The 24,973-nt window shown below is 39.0% G+C and overlaps 1 protein-coding gene across 1 annotated transcript in view; it reads right to left on the reverse strand.

Annotated features, from left to right (window-relative positions):
* ccdc57 (coiled-coil domain containing 57) overlaps window positions 1-24,973 on the reverse strand; it is a 159,129-nt gene that overhangs the window by 49,572 nt on the left and 84,584 nt on the right. The window contains 2 exon segments of the mRNA XM_048611036.1: window positions 5,680-5,814; window positions 21,254-21,416. Coding sequence (XP_048466993.1) covers window positions 5,680-5,814; window positions 21,254-21,416 — 298 coding nt within the window.

Genomic DNA, 24,973 nt, shown 5'->3' on the forward strand with positions numbered 1-24,973 from the left:
GTCTAGGCCCGAAACGTCAGCCTCTCTGCTCCTGTGATGCTGCTTGGCCTGCTGTGTTCATCCAGCCCTGCACCTTGTTGTCTCGGATTCTCCAGCATCTGCAGTTCCTACTATCTCTGTGTCACACATCCAGCGCACTTTGAGAGCTGGCTCTGAGGGAGCTGGATAAGTGTCAAGGACTGTCCACATGCGAATAAAGGGTGACTCGGTGACAGGATACCAGCCTCTGTGCAATTATTTTACTATAAATGCAATACTAACATCTAGTGACACACGTAGTAGATTTCTTTGTACCTTAGCTGCAGTCGGTCATTCTCCATTTAAGTAATTCTATTGATTTTCTTCCTGCTGAAGTGTACAATTTCACTCTTTCTCACATTATACTCCTTCTGCTAGATTTTTGCTCACTCACTTAACCTATCTACATCTGACTGCAATCTCGTTTCACAACATGCGTTCCTACCTATCTTTGTATTGTCTACTAATTTAGCTATCATGCCTTCATTCCCCTCATCCAGACACTTTTAATCAATCTGGTCAAATGCACTGCTGGAGCATATAGGAGGTAAACCAGGACTTTATAGTTCCGAAGTAGGGACACTATCATTGTGCCACAAGAGCCCTCCTTCCCCTCATCTAGGTATTTTTTTTAATACATTCGTGAGACGTGAGCATCACTGGCTGGCCAGTATTTATTGCCTATCCCTAGCTGCCCTTGAGAAGATGGTGGTGAGCTGCCTTTTTGAACCGCTGCAGTCCATCTGCTGTGAGTTGACCCACAATGCAATTAGGGAGGGAATTCCAGGATTTTGACCCAGCAACAGTGAAGGAACAGCGATGTATTTTCAAGTCAGGATAGTAAGTAGCTCAGAGAGGTGGTGGTGGTGGTTTTCCCATGTATCTGTTACCCTTTACCTTCTAGATGTAAGTAGTCATTGGTGTGGAAGGTGGTGTTTAGGGATCTTTGGTGAATTTCTGTAGTGCATTCTGATAGATAGTATACACTGCTGCTACAGGTGGTGAAGGGAGTGGATGTTTGTAGATGTGGTGAAAATCAAGTGGGCTGCTTTGTCCTGGATGGTGTCAAGTTTCTTGAGTGTTGTTGAAGTTGTACCCATCCAGCCAAGTGGAGAGTATATAAGGAGGAGGCTATAGAGGGAGAGAAAACTGTTTTAAACCTGTCAACGGTAAATATTCAGCTCACTGGGAGCTAAAGCAGCCAGGAATACTTGAATTAACTGAAGGGATGAACTCCTTGCAAATTAATAGAGAATTTCTATAGGACTTCAAGAGTTCCAATGCAAGGAAATGTAGTGGATGCTGTTGAAATGAACACTGTATGTCAATTGTTAAAAAGGGGTTGGGAAGATGAAGCAGCAAGTCATGTGGTCACGGAGTGTGGGGTTGCAAATGGGGTGGGGATTGGTTAAAATATTCCAGTTGTGTGTTATAGGTCATGGAAATGCATCAGCTGCAACTTCACCAGTCCTGTAGAAGCTATGTTTAGGGTACTGACTTTTTGTATTTAGAAAGGTATGTCTGTTATTTTGAAAAATCTTTTGTTGTTAACATACGTCTGTTGTACCAATTTAAATACTGTGGTGTCTAGGATATTAAGAGATTTGTTGTGTAATGGCTTTACATTTAGTAGAGGATTGATAATTATGGAGGATATTGATGATCCTAATTCTGCTTCTGAGAGAACAAAGACCCAAAACATCAAGACAAATGTACAAGTATTGTTATTAAGTGACTGCATCAATTAGTAAATGAATTAGAGAGAATGAAAAAGGAATCCCAAACATTAAAAAAACCCAGAAAATATCAAGAATAGCCCTCAAGAAAACATTAGTTTGAAATCTGCAAGTCACCCAGCCTGCTGCTAGGTGAACTGCAGAACATGTCACATGATCTCCTTCACTCCTCCCTTTCACCCTAAATTAAAAAGTCCCAAAAATAACAATCTTACAAAATTCATATATATAATAACCTCCTTAACATCACATTCTCCTATTACCAGTCTCAACAAAATCACTCGATATTTTCCAAACTTTCTATTCTGATACTGAGAAGTTCAATTACGATTTGTTCAAAGATTTCAAATCTATGCCGCAATCCTACACAAAACTCCAATATTTTCAAACCTGTGCATCACATCCTTTTCAACAAAATGTTCCACAAAATTATGTTGCCTTTCCTTGAGTAACTCCACTTACTCTCAATCAAAATACTAATTCTGAAATATTTTTCCTCATTTTCAAATCTCTCTAGGTCCATGTTCTACATTCCCTGTACAAGCTTCACCAGTCTTACATACAAAAATATTGAATTATAGAATTGTACATTGAAAGAGGCCATGTAGATATAGGGTAGATGTTGACTAGTGTGTACACAATGGGAAAATAGGCTCTTTCTGTGCTGGACACGTCAATGCATTTATGAGTAATGGGCTATGAGAAAGCATTTCAATTAATCCAATTGCCCTGCACGTTCCCTATATCCTTTTAAAAACATTTTCCAAAATTTTATCCTGATTGATGAACATCCTTCCAGCTGCAAGAGATGTTGAGAATGTAGTCTCAAAACTTTGGTGATATCAGATGAGATAATCTGCTGCACTGCTGACAGCTGAACAAGCTGATTTTGAAAAGGAAAAGTCTGTGTAAGGCAAGTACCATACACGATATTGTCTCTTGACAGAAGAGCAGTATGATCCCATTTCTGAAGAAGGGTCTAGGCCCGAAACATCAGCTTTCATGCTCCCCTGATGCTGCTTGACCTGCTGTATTCATCCAGCGCTACACCTTGTTATCTCTGATCCCTATTGATGCCTTATTTACAGAGCTGCTAACTGTTTCAAAGCTTTTGAAATCAAATGTTGTAGAGGTGGTGAATTCCTGGTCACAACTGGTGTAGCAATTTGCATTTTGTGATGCAAATTTTCTTCCATTTCCATTTTAAAAGCTGTTACAGACTCTGTTTCCATCACTATTTCTAAATGGTTCAACCCATGTCCAAATATGCTATAAAAAGGAAAAGTATTCAAACCTTTTCTTTTCCTCCAATCTTAAATTTACACCTTCTAGTTATCAACTCATCGATTCAGTGAGATAGATTTTCCTGATTTATCTTCACAATATGGCCTGCATTTATTTTTAACAGTTCTCCTCTCATTTTGTTTTGTTTTAAGTGTTATAATATTTATAGGTAACTAATGTCCCATCAGTGATATCATCTTTGTGAATTTCTTCGATACCCTCTCTACGGCCTTAACATCATTGCCAGAATAAGGCTTCCAAAGCTAAGCAGAATATTAAAGCAGGAGCTCAATGAAAATTAGTGTAGCTTTAACATATTCTTGGCTCCAGTACACTATATTCATATTTGTGAACCCAAACAAACAATCTGTTGTTTCAACTCTAACCTATTTGTGAAATCCTTCTTTGCCTCAGCATCAGAATTAGTGACTCAGCCTTCAACCTCACATTCTTACACTGTGGAATTCTGCTAAAATTTTTCACTTTGCAATCCGTCTTTCCAATTCTAAAAATCTCCTCTAAACTTAGCACTTTGACCATATGGTTAATCATCTGGTCTTCCTCTATTTCTTATTTCCAGCTTGGTCTTCTTGACTCTTCTTATAAAGTATTTTGGGATTTTTGATACGTAGAAGGCAGTATGTAAATCTAGGTTGTTGCAATAGTATCATTTGAAAAAGCACTTTAGTTCAGTTGAAGAAGCAAATGAGTGTCTAAGGGCAGCACAGTGACCAAGCATGTGTATATTCTGCCATAGGTTAAGCTAAATTTATTTAGAGACATGTGATCTCATACTGAAGCGAAGCTCAGCTAAGTATGGAACAATTGCTGGAATTTCTTTTTCTAATTGGGTTTTTCTCTTAAGTTTCTCCATATTACCTGTTCATTTGGGAACGGATCTGCTCTTTCACTTTTCTTATTGAAAAACTGAAGGTGCAAAAGCTCCTGTTTTTCCTCTCTCCTGCTCATAAAACACCTATCCTCTCCTGAATCCCTATGCTTGGAAAGGATTTGGTACTGAAAAACAAACCATAGAGTTGTTGAGTCATAGAGATGTACAGTATAGCACGAAAACACACCCTTTCATCCAAATCATCCATGCCGACCAGATATCCTATATAAATCTAGTCCCATTTGCCAGCATTTGGCCCATAACCTTTTAAACCCTTGCTATTCATATACCCATCCAGATGCCTTTTAAATGTTGTAATTGTACCAGCCTCCACCACTTTGTCTGGCAGCTCATTCTATGCATGCACCACCGTTTACGTGAAAATGTTGCCCCTTAGGTCCCTTTTAAATCTTTCTCCTCTCACCTTAAACCTATGCCCTCTAGTTTTGGACTCCACCACTCCGAGGAAAAGACCTTGTCCTATGTTCACATCCAAATCATTTATATAAATGACGAAAAGCAGTGGACCCAGCATCGATCCTCATGGTCACCAGCCTCCAGTCTGAAAAGCAACCCTCCACCACCCTCTGTCTTCTACCTTCAAGCCAATTCTGTATCCAAATGGCTAGTTCTTCCTGTATTCCATGTGATCTAACTTTGCTAACCAGTCTACTATGAGGAACCTTGTCGAACGCCTTACTGAAGTCCATATAGTTCGTGTCCATTGCTCTGCCTTAACCAATCCTCTTCATTACTTCTTCACAAAACTCAATCAAGTTAGTGAGACACGATTTCCCAGGCACAAAGCCTTGTTGACTCTCTCTAATCAACCCTTGACTTTCCAAATACGTGTAAATCCTGTCCCTCAGGATTCTCTCTAACAACTTGCCCGCCACCAATGTCAGGCACACCGGTCTATAGTTCCCTGGCTTTTCCTTACTACCTTTCTTAAATAGTGGCACCACGTTAGCCAACGTTCAGTCTTCTGGTACCTCGCCTGTGGCTATCAATGATACAAGTATCTCAGTAAAAGGCCCAGCAATCGCTTCCCTAGCTTCCCACAGAATTCTAGGGTACACCTGATCAGATCCCGGGGATTTATTCACTTTTATGTGTTTTAAGCCAGCCAGCACCACCACCTCTAATATGGACATTTTTCAATTTGGTGCTATTTATTTCCCCACATTCTATCTCTTCTATATCCTTCTATACAGCAAACTCTGTCGCAAATTACTCTTTTAGTATCTTCCCTATCTCCTGTGGGTCCGCATTTAGGTGGCCTTGCTGATCTTTAGGGGCCTATTCTTTCCCTTTTGCCCTTAATGTATTTATAAAATCCCTTAACTCTGTTTGCCAAAGCCATCTTATGTCACCTTTCTGCCATCCTGAACTACTTTAGACCATTTGTACAATCCTAGATAGATTACATGTATGATATGAATTAACGTACTCTAAAATCAGAGTTCCTTCTGAAGGAAATTATCTAGTATTGTGCTGGCTTGTGGAGCCTTGTATGAAAAAGTGCTCCTTTCCAAACGGCTTTGGCAGAATTTTTATCATTATGGAGAATCTTGCTAATTTTGACAACTCACATTAAGGAAGCACCCTGTTTTGAAGAAAGGACTCCAGTGGTTGCAATACCATCAGCATATTACAGTCTTTCACTTCTATGAACAGAAAGTGGGAAAGATGCAGAAAACAGGGACAAAACATTCCTGGCATGATAATACATTAATAAATAACTTTCACCTGTGAATCCTGTTCTGGAAAAACACCATGCTTCGGCAACGCAGATATTGCTTGATCTCTTTCTAGGGTCAACGTTTGGACAAAAGTTTCCACCTCCTGCAGTTTACGTTCTTTCTCTAGTAGTTCAGCTGAAACCTAAACAGAATAACATGAATAGGTAATAACTTTCAAAATCTTGTGGTGGAAGCTGTGTCATGATCTACCAAATGGTAAAATCACAGAGGAGTTTTCCTCTGCAGTAATTCTCAGCAGTTGCTTTGACTTACCTTAAAAACGCAAATATTCTTGCATTTTCTAAATTTAGTTTTATTCCTTTCCAATCATCTTCTGAGGATTATGAAGATTCTGGGGATACTTAGTTGGCTACAGTTCTAAAACAGCCAGTTTCACTATGATGCCTCACCCAAATGGCCAATATTTGTACCATAATATCATGATGGATTTCAAAGACAAGCCCAATTTAAACTAGAGATAGTAGGAACTGCAGATGCTGGAGAATCCGAGACAACAAGGTGCAGGGCTGGATGAACACAGCAGGCCAAGCAGCACCACAGGAGCAGAGAGGCTGACGCTTCGGGCCTAGACCCTTCAATTTAAACTAATTTGCCCATCCTGTCCCAAGTGTACAAAAGCCAGTGTGTTACTCCTCGTATCGCCTAGCTTTTTTGGTCTTTCCAAGCTCATGTCTTCTAGGTAGTAGAGGTTACAAATTTGGAAGGTGCTGTTGAAGGAGCCTTGGTTAGTTTCTGCAGTGCTTCTTTTATATAGTACATACTGCTGCCACTATTTTGTTGGAGAAGGGAGTGAATGCTGAATGTGGTAATTGTTGTTGCCAATCAAGTGGGTTGCTTTGTCCTGAATGGTGTTGAGCTTCTCAAGCATTGGTAAAACTACAGTTATCCAGGCAAGTGGAAAGTATTCCATCACACTCCTGGCTTCATTTAGATGGTGGACAGGCTCTGGGGAGTCAGTTGGTGAGCTATTCATTGCAGAATTCTGTCTCTGACTTGTTCTTCTAGCCATATCATTTATACAGATGATAAAGTTCAGTTTCTAGTCGGTGGTACAGTCCAGGATGTCGATAATGGAGGATTCAGTGATGGTTATGACATTGAATGTCAAGGGATGATGGTTAGATTCGGTCTTGTTGGAGATGTTCATTGCCTGACATTTGCGTGGCACAGATGTTTTTGTTATTTGTCAGCTCAAGCCTAAGTGTTGTCCAGGTCTTACTACATATTGGCAGTCTGCAGTGTCTAACGAATTGCGAATCCTACTGAACATGCAATGATCAGGTAAATTTCTGACCATGATGGAAGGGAGGTCATTGGCGAAACAGCTGAAGATGGTTGCATCTTGGACTCTACCGTGAGGAACTCCTGTAGCAATTCCTGGTACTGAGATGGTTGACCTCCAACAATCTCAAATATTTTCCTTTGTGTTAGATATGCCTCCAACCAGTGGCGTTTTCTCTCCACATCCTATTTACTTTGATTTTATCAGAACTCCTTGGTGTTCTTATTGGTCAAATGTTGACTTGATGTCAGGGTAGTCACTCTCATCTCAACTCTGATATTCAGATCTTTGTCCATGGTTGGGCCAGAGCTGTAACGAAGCGAAGAATTGAGTGGTCTTGACAGAAACTAAAATGAGCATCAGTTGTGACGATGCTGTCACTTCATAAAGGTTATTTTGTCCTTGATTTTTCTGAAGAGAGGTTGTAATGGCAGAGGTGACAAAGAGACGAGGGAGTAACAGTTTAACAATGGAAGGGGTGTAGCCAGTTCTCCCATTTCAGGTTTTTTCTAAATTTTTTTTAGCTGTAGCAGTCATAAGATGTTTTGAGTACCAGAAGTGTTGCAAGCTGCAGTAAAGGATTCCTCTGACTTTCTCTGAAATCTCTCTGGATGTTGTTCCCTCCTGCCTGTAAGAATCTGCGTTTGAATTTACCTTTTTGCCAAGAGGTATGTTTATGAGATGTTACTATATTGGAACAGTTAATTAGCTAAGTTGCTGTATCGGGTCGGTTAGGTTTTTCAATAATTAAGTTATTCTAAATTCCGCGTTTTGTTTGTGTTTCAACTGTAGTGTTTAAATAAATTGTGTTTTGCTTAAAGCCGAGTGGTTTGACCAATTGCATCTCACCTGGAACACCCACTTCAGATCTATTTTTAAAATAAGAAAAAGTTAAGGTCTAGGCTACCTTCTTAAAATATTTTGAGGGGGTCTGGCCTAGTCCATAACACAGTGAACAGATTATTGCTGTGGTGCTCGTGTTTAATAGCAATTTCTATCACTATATTGAAATGGGGGTGACAATGGCATAGAGGAAATATCATTGGATTAATAATCCAGAGAACCAGGCTTATGCTCTGCTTATATGGGTTCAAATCCACCACAGAAACAGGTATCTGACGTACCTGTGAATCCAGATGCATAGCAATGTTGTTCACACTCAAGTGCTACTGAAATGACCCATCAAGTCACTGTGTTCAAGGGTAATTAGAGACAGGCAGCAAATTATGGCCATGCCAGTCATGTCCAGGTCCCATGAACAAATATTTTTTTCAAAAAATCACTTAACTCAGCATAGAGCAAGAGTTAAGCGGTTGGACTTTGCTGAACTGTGCCACTCAACCATAAATAAATTTGCTGAGTCAGACCAGGAGATTGGGTCTTTTAACATGTGACTTGGTAATAGCTTTTACGTTTGTAGTCAATAGAAGAAGGAAAGAATATCAATAGATGATCCAATCTATGGATAGCTTCACAATTTACAAACATTTCCAATAATCTTCAATTTACAATTGAAATAGGATTAATTAGATAACCTCAGTAACCTTTTCATGACCATTCTACCATACAATTCCTAATTTTTCTTTTAAAAATACTCCTGAATTTTCTTGCAGTTTTTAAAACAACATATATCTTATAATCTGCATAAAAGAACTAGGACTTGAGCAGCCAGACTATTACAAGGGAACATTTGGCTCATATTCATGGGTTACCCAACAGTTATCTGTGTAGCTGTTGCCCTCTTAGCTATGGATAGAAGTGAGAAGACATACAGATAATGAAAATTCCCTCCACATAAAAACAATCATAAAAACGTTTTCTGATGTAAGTAACTGACACACATTAAATTAAATTAATTACAGCTGAAGTTGGCACCCATGTTGTTTTCAAATTATAGAAACACCCCTTGAAATTTCCCTTGCTAATTAGCATACATAACCTACCCCCAACATACAAAGAGATCAGGCATGCAGAAGCATTCACGGCAGCACAGATAGGAACACTGGCAAGAAACCTCTGTTTTGCTCAGATGTCTCACCACCTTTCCAATCTGCTGAAAAAATGCTCACACGTAAATTCAGTAACCAATATAAAAATATTACCACATTAGATTAACTGGTCTACAAGGGTAAAATTGCAAACTTCCAGCAACTCTCAGACAAACTGCATCTGACTCAAAATGATCTTCACTATTACTTCCCATTTAAGCACCACATCTTTGGCCAAGAACTAACATCATAAATGTCAATGCCAACTAACCTCTTATCAGGATACTTATGAGGATACTCAGACATGTCTCTAGGTCCTTCCCTGTTTTTACTTCTTTGTCAAGAAACAATGGAGGAAGTTGATAGGAATGATGTGAATTAGGCCATAATATTAAATAATATGAGGAAAAGAATTAGGTACAGGAATTTTGCAACAGAATACTGAGGAGTCAACATATCAATTTTTCAAATATTCTGCATTCTAACAAAATGCCATAAATTCCATCCCCTGAGAACTAAAACACAGTTGAAGGATAATTATTATGGTGATAGAGGAACTGTAGTCAGGCAAGTGCACTTGGAATGATTTGGGTATGGTGTAGCAGTAGTGTCCCTACCTCTGGACCAGAAGACCTGGGTTCAAGACCCACCTGCTTCAGAGGTGTGTAATAACATCTCTGAATAGGTTGATCAGAAAATATTGTGTTCTGTGCCAATGAGGGGATTCCATTCCAGGCTCTGGGCCCTGGCGCTGTGGTCACTTCAGGGACCCAAACCCTTTGTGTGGATGGAGGTGGCTGTTAAGGTCAACAACAGAGGTATGTGCCCAGTACCAGAGCATTTCAGTTAATTTCTGAAAAGATTAATCCAAAGATAGACCCAGGCAGCATACCTTCTGGTTGGTAAATTGCAAAGAGGTAGGCATTCTGAGGGTGCATGCGCTCTCCTGCCAATGGAAATAGATATGTGTTCAATATACTTCATAATGCAAAAGCAAAAGTCAGAATCCTATTGCTATTGGTCTGGAAAGTGAAGTACAGACTTACAGCAGCATTTGACAAAGGAAAGCTGCTCATGACGAGGAAGAGACGCATTGCCCCAATTGTCTTCATTCACCTTACAGGCCAAATGGGAATTAAATGCCATGGAGAAGGAAAGACAGTGGTGTGCCACAGTTTCACTGATGCACTTTGAGAACTGACCCTTGATTTGGCTGGAGTGGCAAGCTATAAAAGACAGTGGGGATGGAGAAATGAAGGTCTACTGTAGATAAGGTAAAAACACCTCAACATCTCCACATTCACATGATGTACTGCTCCCTGTGTACTGCGCTGTCAAAGCATGAACCCAGACTCCAAAATACATTCCAGAACAGTCAGTTGGAAGACTCCTTGTGGGAAGCAACATCATATCTTTCTTGGACTCCCTCCATCAGAGCAGAAGTTGACACCTTGCTGAGTCTTCACATCTAATTAGGAAGAGTGAAACTTGTTGAAACAGAAGGATGGATGAAGAAGGCAGATTCAGCTCTGGCTAGTCGCTTTTGGAAGATGGAGGACAAATGAAGGGCAGAGACTAAGGAGTCATGAAACAGGTGGTTCTAACTGGAGAATCATATACAGCATGCAAACAGAACCTTTGGTACAACCATAATCCCAAGCTAAAAAAATCCCACCTGCCTGCTCCTGGCCCATATCCCTCTGAATCTTTCCTATTCACGTACTTATCTAAGTGTCTTTTAAATGTTGCAGTTGTACCCACATCCATCACTTCCTCAGGAAATTCATTCCACACATGAATCACCCTTTGTGTAAAAAATTTGCCCCAATGTCTTTTTTTAAACACTCTCTTCTTACCTTAAAAATGTGCCCCCAAGTCTTGAAATCCCTCATCCTAGCGAAAAGACAACTACCGCTAATTCTATCTAAACCCCTCATTATTTTATAAACTTCTATCAGGTCACCTCTTAACCTCCTACGCTCCAGTGAAAAATGTCCCAGCCTTTCTTTATAACTCAAACCTTCCATACCCGGCAACGTCCTGGTAAATTTCTTCTGAACCCTCTCCAACTTAATAATATCCTCCCTATAACTGGGTGACATATAACTGGACATAATATTCCAGAGGCCTCACCAGTGTCCTAAACAACCTCAACATGACTTCCCAACTCCTGTACTCAAAGGACTGAGCAATGAAGGCAAATGCGCCAAATGCCTTTTTAACCACCTGGTCTCTGTGTGACACAAACTTCAAAGAATTATGTACCTGAACCCCTAGGTCCCTCTGTTCTACAACACCACCCAAGGCTCTAACATCAACAGTCTCAGCCCTACCCTTGTTTAACTCACCAAGCTTCCTTGGACAGCATCTACCACCTAAAAAGGGCAAGGGAAGCAGATGCATGGAAACACCACCAACACTTGCAAATTCCCTTCCAAGTTACATAACACTGACTTGGAACTCTATTGCCATGCCTTCACTGTAGCTAGGTCAATATCCTGCAATTCCCCTCCTAAAAGCAATGTGGACGTTCCTACTTCCTAAGGACTGTTATCAGTGAGGTGGTGGCAGCAGCTCCTGGTTGTGGTAAGAATGGAGCCGGGGACTCCTGCTTATCAGCGAGACGGTGGCAGTAGAGCTGGGGGCTGTTGGTTGCAGGGCAAATGTGGAAATGTGAAACTTCAGAAACCAGCATGAGGTGAAGTGGGTGCAGTGGCGAAGAAATGGCACTTGAAGAGTAACAACTCCAAAGTTGATGAGCTGGCTCAGGGGTCAGGGCTCATGGCAAAGGTGATGGAACAAAGATAGACTCTCTTTCATCTATATCTTTTTATTCTTAAACTATTTAAAATGGTGTTGGATTGTGGTGATAGTTGAAGCTTTTCACTGTATTTTCCTGTATTATTCACTGTGAAATACAAGTGACAATAAATCATTCAATTCATTTCAATTCAAGGATTATTAAGGATGGCTAATAAACAATGGCTTAGTCAATGATGCCCACATCCCACTAATGAACAAAAGAAAAAGAAATGTAAATGAAAAAAGAAAAAGAGGAATAGGTCAACAGAGTGTGGAGCTTGAGGAACACAGCAGGCTAGGCAGCATCAGAGGAACAGGAAAGTCAACGTTGTGGATCAGGACCCTTCACCAGAACTTCATAAAAGAGGAATGGCACTTAGATGACAAGTAGTATGAATGAAATATCAGAACTAATAATTATTTTGCTCCAGTCATTAACAAGAAGTTGGATCTAGTGAACATAACAGTGGAAGATGGCATTAGAATGTTAAAAAAAATTAAAAAGGAGAAATATTAAATACACTAACTTATCTCAAAAGAGATATGGATGAATGCACATTGTAAAATAAACTAGATAAGAATAACAGAGGCACTATTACACATACTTAATAATTCATTACAAAACAGTCTAGCGCCAGAGATGGCTAACGTCATAGCTATATTTTAAGAAGGGAGATGGAACCTGTCCAGGAAACGATAGACTAGTCAGATTTAACATTGGTAGTCTGAAAATAGTCTTGTCCAAGATTGCGGCACAGTAGGATGCTTCAGCCGGAGATCGTCCACTCCTTCCATTTCTTTCTCGTTTCTCTCTTTTTTTTCTTTCTTGGGGTTTCTTTTCTTCATTCCTGGAATTAGCGCAGACCTGGCGAGGAGTCCTCTCGGCCCGGCCTGGCCCATGGCGGTCTCTTGGCGACCCAGGGTGATTTCTCCTCAGCCCAGTCTGTCAGCCAGGCGTGGCAGAATCTTGGTGTACAAGTGAGTCCTGCCCAAACACGTTCTGGAAGCAGCAGGAGGAAATTTGGCAGGCAACAGCTTCAGCAGGCAGCCCAACACACAACGTGTGAGTGGTGAGAGAGGTTCCCCAGTATCTGCAGCAGTGGAGTTGAGAACAGGAAACTGAGATCTCCGGGAGAGCGAGCAGGCAGAGAACTCAAAGACTGTTGAACTTTTAACTTTATTCCTTTATTTTTCTAGTTTATATTAAGAAAGACTTTAATGTTAACTATTACCTTATTATTTTTCTACTCATTCTATGAAGGTAATGCTTCAATTTTGAACTTTGTTTCTTTTACTACTTTGTACTTAAGATTTTTGTACCTAGATACCTTTGTACCTAAGGTGGTGCTGTGTGTGGTGACATACACACTTTTCACAGTGCTCCTGTACTTGAATACATACGACAATAAAAATGAAAATCATTGTGAATGCATTGAAAAATAATGGGATTAGTACTCAAGGAGAAAAATTTTAAAAATTTAAAAACCAAAAATATGATGAATATTCACCATTTAAAAGGGTATGTCTTGCTTGCCAACCTTATTGAGTTCTTTGGACAGGTACGAAAGAATAGGGAGAAACAGAACTGAAGTAACTCCACAGAGGTTGGTATCCTGTCACCAAGTCACCTTTTATTTTATATGTGCATAGTACTTGACACTGATCCCGCATCCTTAGAGCCAGCTCTCAGAGTGAGCAGAACCTCTGACACTCCTGTTTATATCTGTCAGCCAGGGGTCCCTGATTGGAACAGTTTAATGGCCCCAATTAAGGAACTCATATTCTATGAGTCCACCTGACCTTTTTGCAATTGTTACAACAACAACAGACATAATGCTTCAAAAGCCTTTAGGAAATGCAGTTAAGGTACCACACATGGACAAATTAATAAAATTGAGGTAAGAATCAAGAGACAAATGACAGAAATGGATAGCTGGCTAGCTGAAACACAGAAAACAAACCACACTTGGAAGACCTTCTGTTGATTTGGTATTATATTATTTAAAGGATAAAAGGTACTGAAGAGAGTGCAAAAAAAATTTACAAAAATGATATCAGATTTACAATGTATGCTTAAGGAATGCATGAACAGGCTGAGTTTTTTTCTTGAGGAAAGAAGGGTGAAAGGGGTAACCTAGTATAGATCTTTAAGAGTATGAAATGTTTTGCTAACTAACCCCAGCCCTATCACAGGGCATGTTGAGGACCGAGAAGTACATAAAATTTGTGTTATCCAGCACCTCTCCAACTGGAATGTTTCACCAATCAAAATCTTCAATAAAAAGCCCCAGATGTCACAGTTATGACAATAAGTATTGGTGTCAGTTTGTTGTGATTGTAAAGAACTTGATAAAGGTTGAAGAATTTTTCCCTCAGTGTTTACAATGAAAAGAGTCAAAAGGTGGAAAGGCTCTAAGCCTCTGCAAGTTGCATATGTATAATGCATTAGCCTCTGTCTTGATACATCACAGGACACAAGTGCCCATTTTTTTGCCTGCTCTGTTTTAAGGCACTGAATTATTTACCCCAGGTACTGTTTAAGGTATCTTATTTAAAAGCATGTAAACAATTTTCCAGACATCCTATTACTACCAGCGCAACTCAAAATTAAACTAAAATGTTGCCCTTATCTTAACATATACAATATAGAAATACAATTCAATCATAAAACCATAGATTGTTTTGTCCACTTTAGAGCCAAGTTTCAAATGACAATAATAACAATGAAACTTCATCATACCTCCCTGCAGAAAAAGATGAAAAATTTTCTTTAAGAAGCATTTACATTTTTCTATTACAATTTCCTCTTATCACTGCACCTATTCTGATTATAGAAATTTCACTTCATAGTCACAATATTCATATTAAATACCCAAGTCAGACTTCCCATAATCATAATTTTCTACATAGTTCCATTTTGATCACAATATTCATTTCCTTTTATATTTGCTCTTGATCAAGCTTCCACTATAATATTGTCCTTTCCTGTAATATGAATGCTCTTCAAATTGTAAGGTTATAGCATTAAACTTCAATGAAACAGTTTCAAAGTCTTATTATGGAATCTTTCTAGTAAAGTCAAAGGGCTGTGATTCATATAAGTAAATCTCTGCAGAGATGTTAAATATGTAGCCTTGAAAACATTATAGACCCAATGCTAAAACAAAGTCTTTTCCATGGTTGAATATTTCAGTTGACAAACAACACACAAACTAGGACAAGGAGTAGGCAATTCCTCCCCTAAAGCCTGCTCCACAATTTAATACAATCAGGGCTGATCTCATATCAGCCCTGACTCCACTTTCCTGCCCTTTCCCCACACGCTTTATCCCATTACTAATTTTAAAAATATCTCCACCTCCTTCTGAAATTTATTCAGTACCCCAGTATACACTGTACTCTACAAAACTTTGAGACCCTTTGAGAGAAGTAATTCCACCTCATCTGAGTTTTAAATCTGCCATACCTTAGCCTAAAACTAAGACATCTTGTTCCCAGTTCCTCCACAATGGAAAACATCTATGCTATGCCTATTTTGTCAATCCCCTTTAGCATCTTATATACCTCATTTATATTGTCTCATTCTTCAAAAACCTAGTAAGCATAGGTGTAAGCTACTCAACGTCTCCTCATAAAATAAGCTGTTCATCTCTGGAATAAATCCAGTGAACCTTCCCTGAATTGCCTCCAATGCAATTTCATCCTGCCTCAAATAAGGGAACCAAAACAATGCACAGTAATCCAGATATGGTCTCACCATTGCCTTGTATAGTTGCCACAACACTTCCCTACTTTTATATTCCATTCCTTTAGCAATAAGTGCCAAAATTCCATTTTCCCTCCTTACTACCTGCCTGTACCTGCACAGCAGCTTTCTGTGATCCATGTACAAGGACACCCAGATCCCTCTGCACCAAAGTACTTTGAAGTTTCTCTCCTTTTAGATAAATTGTCTTTTTATTCTTCCAAACAAAATGGAAACCAAAACTCACATGTCCACTTTAAACTCCATCTGCAGAATTTTGGCCCATTCACCTAATCTATCCACATGTATTTGTAAATTACTTAATCCTTCATTGCAACCTTACTTTCTCACATAAAAGTCATTAATATAGTTTGTATATTGTTGGGACGCAAGTGGCACTCCAATAGTTACAGCTTGCCAACCAGAAAAAGACACATTTATTCCAACTTTCTGCTTTCTGTTGGTTCGCCAATGCTCTATTCAAGCTAATATGTTATTCCTAAGTCCATGTGATCTTACCTTGTGTATTAACTTTTCATGCACCACCTTATCAAATGCCTTCTGGAAGTCCAAATATACTACATCTATAGTAACACTATTTACTTTGCTTGTTGCATCTTTGAAGAACTCAAGTAAATTAGTCAAACACAATTTACCCTTCCTAAAATCATGCTGACTCAAATGGATTGCATTTTGACTTTCCAAATGACCATTACTACTTCCTTAATATTGGATTCTGACAATTTCCTAATGACAGAAGTTAAACTAACTGATCGATAGTTCCCTACATTTTGCTTCTCTCCTTCTTGAATAAGGACATTATATTAGCATTTTTCCAAATCCACTGGAACCTTTCCAAATTCCAGGGAAATTTGGAATCTTATAATCATTACATTCATTATCTTTGCTGCTACTTCCTTTGAGACCCAAGGCCCTGGGGACTTGGCTACCTTTGCTCAATATGGTACATCTAGTTTTGGTGATTGTTGTTAAGTTCCTCCTTTTCTATAACCTCTGCATTATCTGTTCCCATTGGGATGGTTTAATTATCCTCCACTTCAAAAACTGAGGAAAGATATTGATTTAGTGTCTCTGCCATTTCTGTGTTCCCCATTATTAAGTCTCCAGTCTCATACTCTAAGGGAGCAACATACACTTTAACCACTCTGTTCCTTTTTATACACTTACAGAAACTGTTGGTAACTATTTTTATATTTTCCCTAATTATCTTTCATAATTTGCCTTTGCTATTTTTATTATATTTTTAATATCCCTTTGTTGGGCTTTAAAAGTTTTCCAATCCTTTGCAATATGGTATGCCTTAGTTTTTACTTTTATATTATCTTCAACTTTCTATTTTAGTTGTGGATGCTTTTTCTCCCTCTTACAAGCTTTCTTCCTCATTAGAATATTTTGGTTGGAGGAACTGAATAGCTCTCAAATGTTTATCACTGTTTTTCAATTGTCCTATGTTTTAATCTCTCTGTCCAGTCTATTGCTGCCAAATCTTTCCTCATGCCTATGTAATTACCTTTAACAATAGAACACTAGTATGAACTCAAGTTTCTCATCCTCAAACTGAATCTAAAATTCCAGCATGCCATGATAAATCTTCCCTCCAGGATCCTTTACTATGAGATGATGAATTAATCCCATCTCATTACACTGTATTAATTCCAGAATAGCCTGCTCCCTGTCTGTTTCTTGGAGCATTTACATTGGGGAACCAATATCTAATACACTTCCTGAACTTTCCCTTGATGCTACCCTTGCCAATTTGATTAGTCCACTCTACATGCATTTTAAAAACACCCATGATTATTGTCAGACCTTTTTTTTAAAAACAAGCCTCAGTATTACTGGTTTATTCCGTGTCCTACTATGGAACTACTGTTAGGAAACCGATAGGATTATGCCCACTAAGACTTATTCCCTTGCTATTTCTTATTTCTACCCAGACTGATCCTACATCTTGATCTCCATGCATTTTGACATGCATTCAATTTTCATGAAAAATATTAACTGACTGTTCAATCCCTATCTCATCCGCCTGTAATAACACTGCATATGTCAATGGGATCAACAGTCAATACGAATATCTTATAATTTGATGTGATGTGTAAAATTAAATCACATGGGATTGTGCGTAGTATATTGAGATGAATAGACAATTGGTTAGCAGACAGGAAACAAACAGGAGGAATAAATGGGTCTTTTTCTGAATGGCAGGTAGTGATGAGTGGGGTACCACAAGGATCGGGGACAAGAACCCCAGCTATTTACAATACATGTTAATAATTTGAATGGGGGAACTAAATGTAACATTTCAAAATTTGCGGATGATACAAAGCTGGATTGAAGGGTGAACTGTGAGAGGGACGCTGACATCTTGCAGTGAGATTTGAACAGGCCGAGTGCGGTGGCACATGCATGGTAGCTGCAGTATAATCTGGATAAATGTGAGTTTATCTACTTTGGTAGCAAAAATAGGAAGGCTGATTATTATGAGAACGGCTGTAAATTGAGAGAGGGGAATGTTCAACGAGACCCGAGTGTCCTTGTGCACCAGTTGCTGATGTATGTGTGCAGGTGCAGCAGGTATTAAAAGTGGCCAACTGTAGATTAGCCTTCATAATGAGAGGATTTAAGCAGAGGAACAAGGATGAAAACAAAAAATGCCGGAGATCACTGTGGGTTAGGCAGCATTCATGGAGAGAAGGCAAGCTAACGTTTCGAGTCTAGATGACTCTTCATCAGAGTTGAAGTGAAATGTGCAGGGAACAGCATTTATGCTACGGGGTGTGGAGGCAGGTTGGAGTGCTGGGGGAGAATGGATGTTGATAGTTCAGATTAAGTGATCGGTTTGTGAGAATGGCAGAACAACGGTGCGTCTAACTGCTAGATTGGAAAGAACAGACAGTCCCAATGCAGTCGGGGGAGGGGTGACAGGACATGGTGACAGAGAATGTAACAAGCAAATCTAAAAGAAAGGGAAGGAATTCGTTCATAATTTGAAGGTGTTGAACTCAATATTGTAAAGTGCCTAGTTTGAAGATGAGATATTGTTCCTCCAGTTTCCACTGTGATTTGCTGGAGCATTGCAGCATGCCAAGAACAGACAGGTGGGCATGTGAGCAGGATGCTGTGTTAAAATGACCGGGTACAGTAAGGTCAGAGTCAGGCATGCGCACAGACCATAGGTCTTCTGCAAAGCGGTCACCCAGCCTGCGTTTAGTTCCTCCAATGTAGAGGAAGCGTCATTGGGTACAGCGATTACAAGAGACCACATTGTAGGAGGTACAGGTGAAATACTGCTTCACCTGGCAAAATGGTTTAGGCCTTTGGATGATAAGCAGAGAGGAGGTGAAGGGGCAGGTGTTGCATCTTCTCTGGTTACATTGGAAGAAGCTGTGGGAAGGGAGGATGTCTTGCTGCAATTACACAGGGTAGTGGTGAGGCCACAGTTGAAATGTGTGCGCTGTTTTGGTCTCATTATCTGAGGATGTTCTTACTACAGAGGGAGTGCAGTGAACATTTACCAAATCGATTCCTGATATGGCAAGACTGACGTAAAATAAGAGAATGAGTTGGTTAGGATTATATTCACTGGAATTTAGAATAATGCGGGCAGCTGGCAAAATGATCTCATAGAAACCTATAACATTCTAAAAGGACCAGACAGGTTAGATGTAGTAAGGATGTTCCCAATGGTTGGGGAGTGCAGAACCAGTGGTCATAGTTAAAGGATAAGGGGTAAGCCTTTTAAGACTGAGATGAGGAGAAATATGTTGGTACTGCTAAATCTGGTGCGCTAGTCAGTAAAGTTTACAAGTAGTCAAATGCACTGACATTCTTTTGTCTATTCAAATTTCTTGCTTTTCTTTAACCAACTTGTCAAATGAGCCATTACAGTCCTGAAATGCAGAACAAATGTCTGATAAAATCACTCATTCATCACAAAAATCCACTGCAAAATGTTGCTCTTTGTCTTTGATACATTAAACCCAAGGTAGCCCTTATTTTTCTTCGCTAGCTGCAACTTATCCTTGTTCCTGCCATGTGGCCCAAATAAGTTACTTTTCCTTTGGCAAATTCACTTTCAGTCAAAGTTATAAAGTTGGCGCAGTGTAATCAATTAAACAGTTCGTTCAAGTGTTGTAAATGTTCCTCCCAGGTTTAACTGAACACAATCAAGTTGTCACAGTTGCGTAATCCTTCGATGACATTCCGGGTTAATTGTTCAAACATCGCTGGTGAATTTTTCATTCCAAGCAGCATGACTTTACATTGATAAAGTCCAAAGGTTGCAAAAGCTGATATTCCTTTGGTTGTATCAGTCAATTAAACTTTATAATATCTTTTCAACAGGTCAATTACTGTAGCAAAATACACATATCCAAACTCTCAATACAATCTGACAATGGTAGAATCAGATACGACTTCACCTTTGAAATTACACTGATGTCGCAATTATCTATATAAAATCCGAGTGACTAATCTGATTTCAGCATCACAACAGGCTACAGCTGCTATGACTCAATTCAATGTTATTGACCATCATGATGTGGTATCTTCTTTCACGTCAGCTAACACTTATGGGTTCAGTCTAAGAGTGTTGCTTTATGGGTAACATATCCCCCTAGATTAACATCTTGTATAACGCAAAAGATGTTTTTTCTTGCTTATTTACAGAAATCTATTTATATGTCTGCAATAGCTTTTGTAAGTTACTTTGATAGTTTTCTAGGAGAAAGCAAATCTATGACAACAAGCTCAGTGTATACTTCTGCAAAAATTGCTGAATCACCAAATATGACTGCAAAAAAATACATTCAATCCAGTTGGTGTGATTACCTCTGCTACTCAAGGTGGGTGAAGGTAATCTTTTTACCCCTGTGAAAATCTGTCTATTGTAAACATTATATCTGATAACTAATGAACAGATTTAACAAAATTTGTTGCACAGATAAGATGTGACCCAGGGAAGAACTGATTACTTCTTGGCAACGATGTGGTTTAGATTCTGAAAAATTTTAAAGGACCCATTAATATTATTAGATGAGGCGAATTGGCTTTTGCTTAAAAATGTTGTGGGTTGTTTGCTTAGAATGTTCCACTAGTTTGAAATGGTATTGCTTGGAGTGTTTAAAGATTGAGACCCAATTGAAACTGTCATCTAAAATCAGACATCCTAAAAATAATATGTTTGAGGACCGGACTCAAGTACATCTTGAGTAGTGCTGGCACAGTAGGTAGCGTTTGGGCTCCTGAGCCCATCCACCCCAGTTCAGCAGCATGCTTTTCTCTTTCTCCTTTTTGTCTTTTTCTTTTCTTTCCTTTCTTCATCTTCGAGGCCGGAGCAGTATTGGTGGGGTGGCTGGCTGCAGCGTGAGCAGTGTGGATCAGGACTCAGTGTGGAGCAGGGATTCCTGGCTGCAGTAGGCCAGAAGCCTGGACTCTTGGTGGTGGCTGGAACTCCTTGAGGCCCAGAATATTTTGCAGGACCCTTGGAGCCGTGCTAGAGACCCAATTTGAACAGAAGGTGAACTCTATTTAAGTAATTTCTTTTCATTCTTTTTGCAACTCAAAACGGTGCCAGACTGTGGTGACTTTTTCCTGCATCCTTCTAGATATGTGTGACAATAAAATCATTCATGCGTTCATTAAAAAATGGGACATTGAAATGGAGGTCTGATCTGAAAAAAAACAACTGATCTACTGAACGTTATTTTCTGTGACCCACCTGGTCCCGGGCTTGGCTCAGACTTTGAATAAGTTGTTCAGATTTTGCGTACTGAGTTCTTTCTATCTCCTCACAGCGGTGTTGCCAATCCAACTCGGCCTGTACTTTCATTCGTTCCAGATCCCGCTCCCTTTCTCCAGCTCGGACAAGCTGTTGTTTATATCTAAATCCAGAACATTTTCAGTATGAGATAAAGAATAACTTTTGAAAAAGAATTACCCATTACATTTTTGAAGACTAATTGATGGCTGACTTTGAAGTTGTAACAGTAATTTAATCTCAAGAGGATCCGCTGGCAATTGCAAATATCTGACATTATCCAAACTACTCAAGTGAATTATCTTGAAACATTTCACAAACTGCAACAAGCACTGACGGTCTATTCTCTGTCTTTGCTAATGCATTGTTGACTTTGTTCATCAGTGTATTAAACCTCAAGTTCCCATCCCTAAAATATGTTTCTCTGATCCAAGCCTCATGTGTATTCCCACTCACTTTATGCTTCCATTATTCATGACCATGATTTTAGCTACCTAAGCCCCATGCTCTAAACTCTGCTGCTTCCCCTTCTCTTTCACTTTAAGTTCCCCTTTAAAACCCATCTCTTTGACCAAGCTTTTGGTCATTTTTCCTAATCTTTCCTTTTTCATTTCCTTTAAATCTCTTGAAAACTTATTTGGGATGATTCCTAAATTAAAACTTCCATTGGTTTACTGTTTATAAATTGTCCTATAGTACATAGGTTCAGCAAAGTTAAAAGTCAGGGCTAAAAGTGGAATTAGGTAAGGGAGGAGGAAGGAAGCAGATATGAATAGTACCGCAGAATGGTTATGGCACAGAAAGAGGCCATTTAGTCTGTTATGTCCATGTCTTTGTCAGATGGAAGAAAGAAGAGATGGGGAAGAAGAAGTGTGTATAGAGGAGGCAGTAGGGAGAAACAAGGAGAATGAAGGTCCTTCATGTTGGTAGATAGAGAGGAGGGAACCAGGATAGTGAACAGTAGAGGGGGGATAAGAGAGGAGTCAATGGTAGATAAGCTTACTTTCAGGCTTCTCTAAATACGCTGGAGCAACAGTGTGCATGTGTTCCTGACATCGCCCTCTCTGTTGATTGAAACCTCCCTTGATAAATCCCTAAAGTATTAGCTATAGGTCAGATACATTTACAGCAGTTGATTGGAAATGCTCAATAACTAAATTGAATATTCTACAGCAGTGTAGGAATTTCTGGAGACCGAATCCCATGGGCAGCAGCATGACGAATATTTGGACATCGATTTACCTGCAAGGTCATTCCTCCTTTCCCATTGAGCTTTATTCTCATTATCACAGACACCACTGAGAAGTATGGTCAATCTCCATTGATCATTACTATTAGTACATTACCACTGCCCTTTAATCTGGCAGGCAGCATGGTATGTTTTACAGCAAGATCTTGAGAGACCCTCTGCTTTTCTCTCTTTATTCCTTTCTTTCTCTCAACCCTAATATCTCCCTTCTTTCTCCTTTACCTTGTGTCTCTGTGCACTTCTCATCAACATCGTGCACTCTACATTGCCAACACTGACACAAGGATACAGGAACAGAATAACTAAAATACATGGACACTTTTGATTAAAAATGTGGACACAAAATTTAAAATAGAAGTTAAAAAGACAGAATGGATTATTTTAAAAAGTGAAGACTACCAAGTCTTGTTAGCATTATTCAAGACCCAGCAGATTGCCCAAAGAAAACCTTTAACATCGACCATCCATTCACATTTGTTGGTCAGCACTTTCAATTGGAAATTTTGATTTCTAAATTTAGAATGGAAGTGATCTACATAAATGTATCACACTGTATTTACACTATTCCACTAATATTGGTGCTCTACCATCTCAACTTTGCACTGGCCAGTTCAAACTGCAGAGAAACTCCAAAGGGTTAACTAACTCACTTTTATTTCCTAATTTGCAGTATTACTATTTAACTATAAACACCATCATAGCAATCACAACGATAGATTAAAATAAGATGAAACATGATATAATTTGGCCCAAATATTCAATGCTGGCATTTATGTTCCTCTTTCGATCTTTTCTCATCTAAACCCATCAAAGCATCCCTCTTTTCTATTCCTCCCTCAAATGTTGTCTAGCTTCTTCTTAAATGCGCAATACTATGCATTCCAACCATTCCTTGTGTTAGCAAATTTGTCATTCTCATCATTCTTTGGGTGAAGAGATTTCTTCTGAATTCCCTATTAAATTTATTTGGACACTATCTTTTCTCAATCGTTTCTACTTGTACTCTTCCCCACAAATGGAAACATTCTCTCTGTATATACTCTGACAAAACTTTCCATTCTTTGACCTTATTCATTAGTACATTATTAGGGACCATGTCAGTTGCCTTTTGAAAGTCCACAAAAAAATTACACCTACTGCATTATGATTGTCAATTTTTTGTCACTTTCTCAAAATGATTCAGTAAGAAAATTAAAGAAAAGCAAGAGTTTCTCTTTTGAAAGCAATACTGTCTATTCAATAATACGTTTTTTTTTACAAAATTTTCTCTTTTAGTTAGGATTTCTATTATCTATTCCTAATATTTTCCTGCCACTGATGTAAAACTGACTGCCTATAATTCCCTAGATGCGTCTATCTCCTCCAAAAGTGGGTGCAAAATCTGCATTCTGCCAGTTCTCCATATTACACCTTTTTCCTCTTTAATTATTAAATACATACAGTAATGCTTTTGCCGACTCTTCCCTAAATTATCTTAAAATGCATGGATGCAATCCAACCAGATCAGGAGCTTTAACCTGGAGTTTATTGGTCTCTTTAGTACATCCCCTTTTAATTATAAATGCACTTACCTCATAACATCATTCCATGCTATGTCCACCTGTTCTATCTTCCTGATAAATTTGCATATCTCCCTATGGCTATCTGTGATATTATACTTAATAACTATGTTCCTATCCCAGGCTTTGATTGAAGTTCCTGTAAAATATTTTGTTTTACATACCTTAACTTAATTTTGTTGTTCCTTTTAGCCTTGTTTTTTAAAAAACTTTTATCTAATCACTTCATAATCCCTTTTATCATGTATTTCTCTGATGTGAATATACTTAATGTATGTCTTTCCTTATTCTCAGTTGTTCTGACTTTATTCATCCATGGAGTCTCATTAATGTCTGTTCACTTTCATTTTAGCAGAATATATTTTTTCTTCACTCTGGTTCACACCGCTTTAAATGTTTCCCAATCACATCAGTGTATGTCAATATTGTAGCCCATTTTCTTTCCTCAGTCCCTCAAATTCAGCACTTCTTCAATGAATTAACCTGATTTTCATCAGACTTACCCCCTGTGCATTTAAGACTTATTGCACAGTGAAGAGAAAGTAACTTGAAACTGTCTGAGATAAGACGGTCTATTTGCAACTTAGGTGTCTCAATTGTTTCTGAAACAGGCTTCCAACCTCATATTTGTTCCATGACTAAGATAGCCTATTTTGCCCTCTGGAACCTCTGTCTGCCTTCACTCCTTTTTCAGCTGATTGGCTGCCAAAACCATCATTTATGCTTTTGTTACTTCTAGAGTTGACTATTCCAATGCACTCCTGGCTGCTCTTCCTACATTTCATCCTCTGTACACTTGAAGTCATCCAAAACCTGCTGCCTGTGTCTTCACTCAATTCAAGTCCTATTCTATCACTGATATAACAAGGTGTA

Source organism: Rhincodon typus, chromosome 23 (assembly GCF_021869965.1).
Source record: "Rhincodon typus isolate 14 chromosome 23, sRhiTyp1.1, whole genome shotgun sequence".
Taxonomy (NCBI): Eukaryota; Metazoa; Chordata; class Chondrichthyes; order Orectolobiformes; family Rhincodontidae; genus Rhincodon; species Rhincodon typus.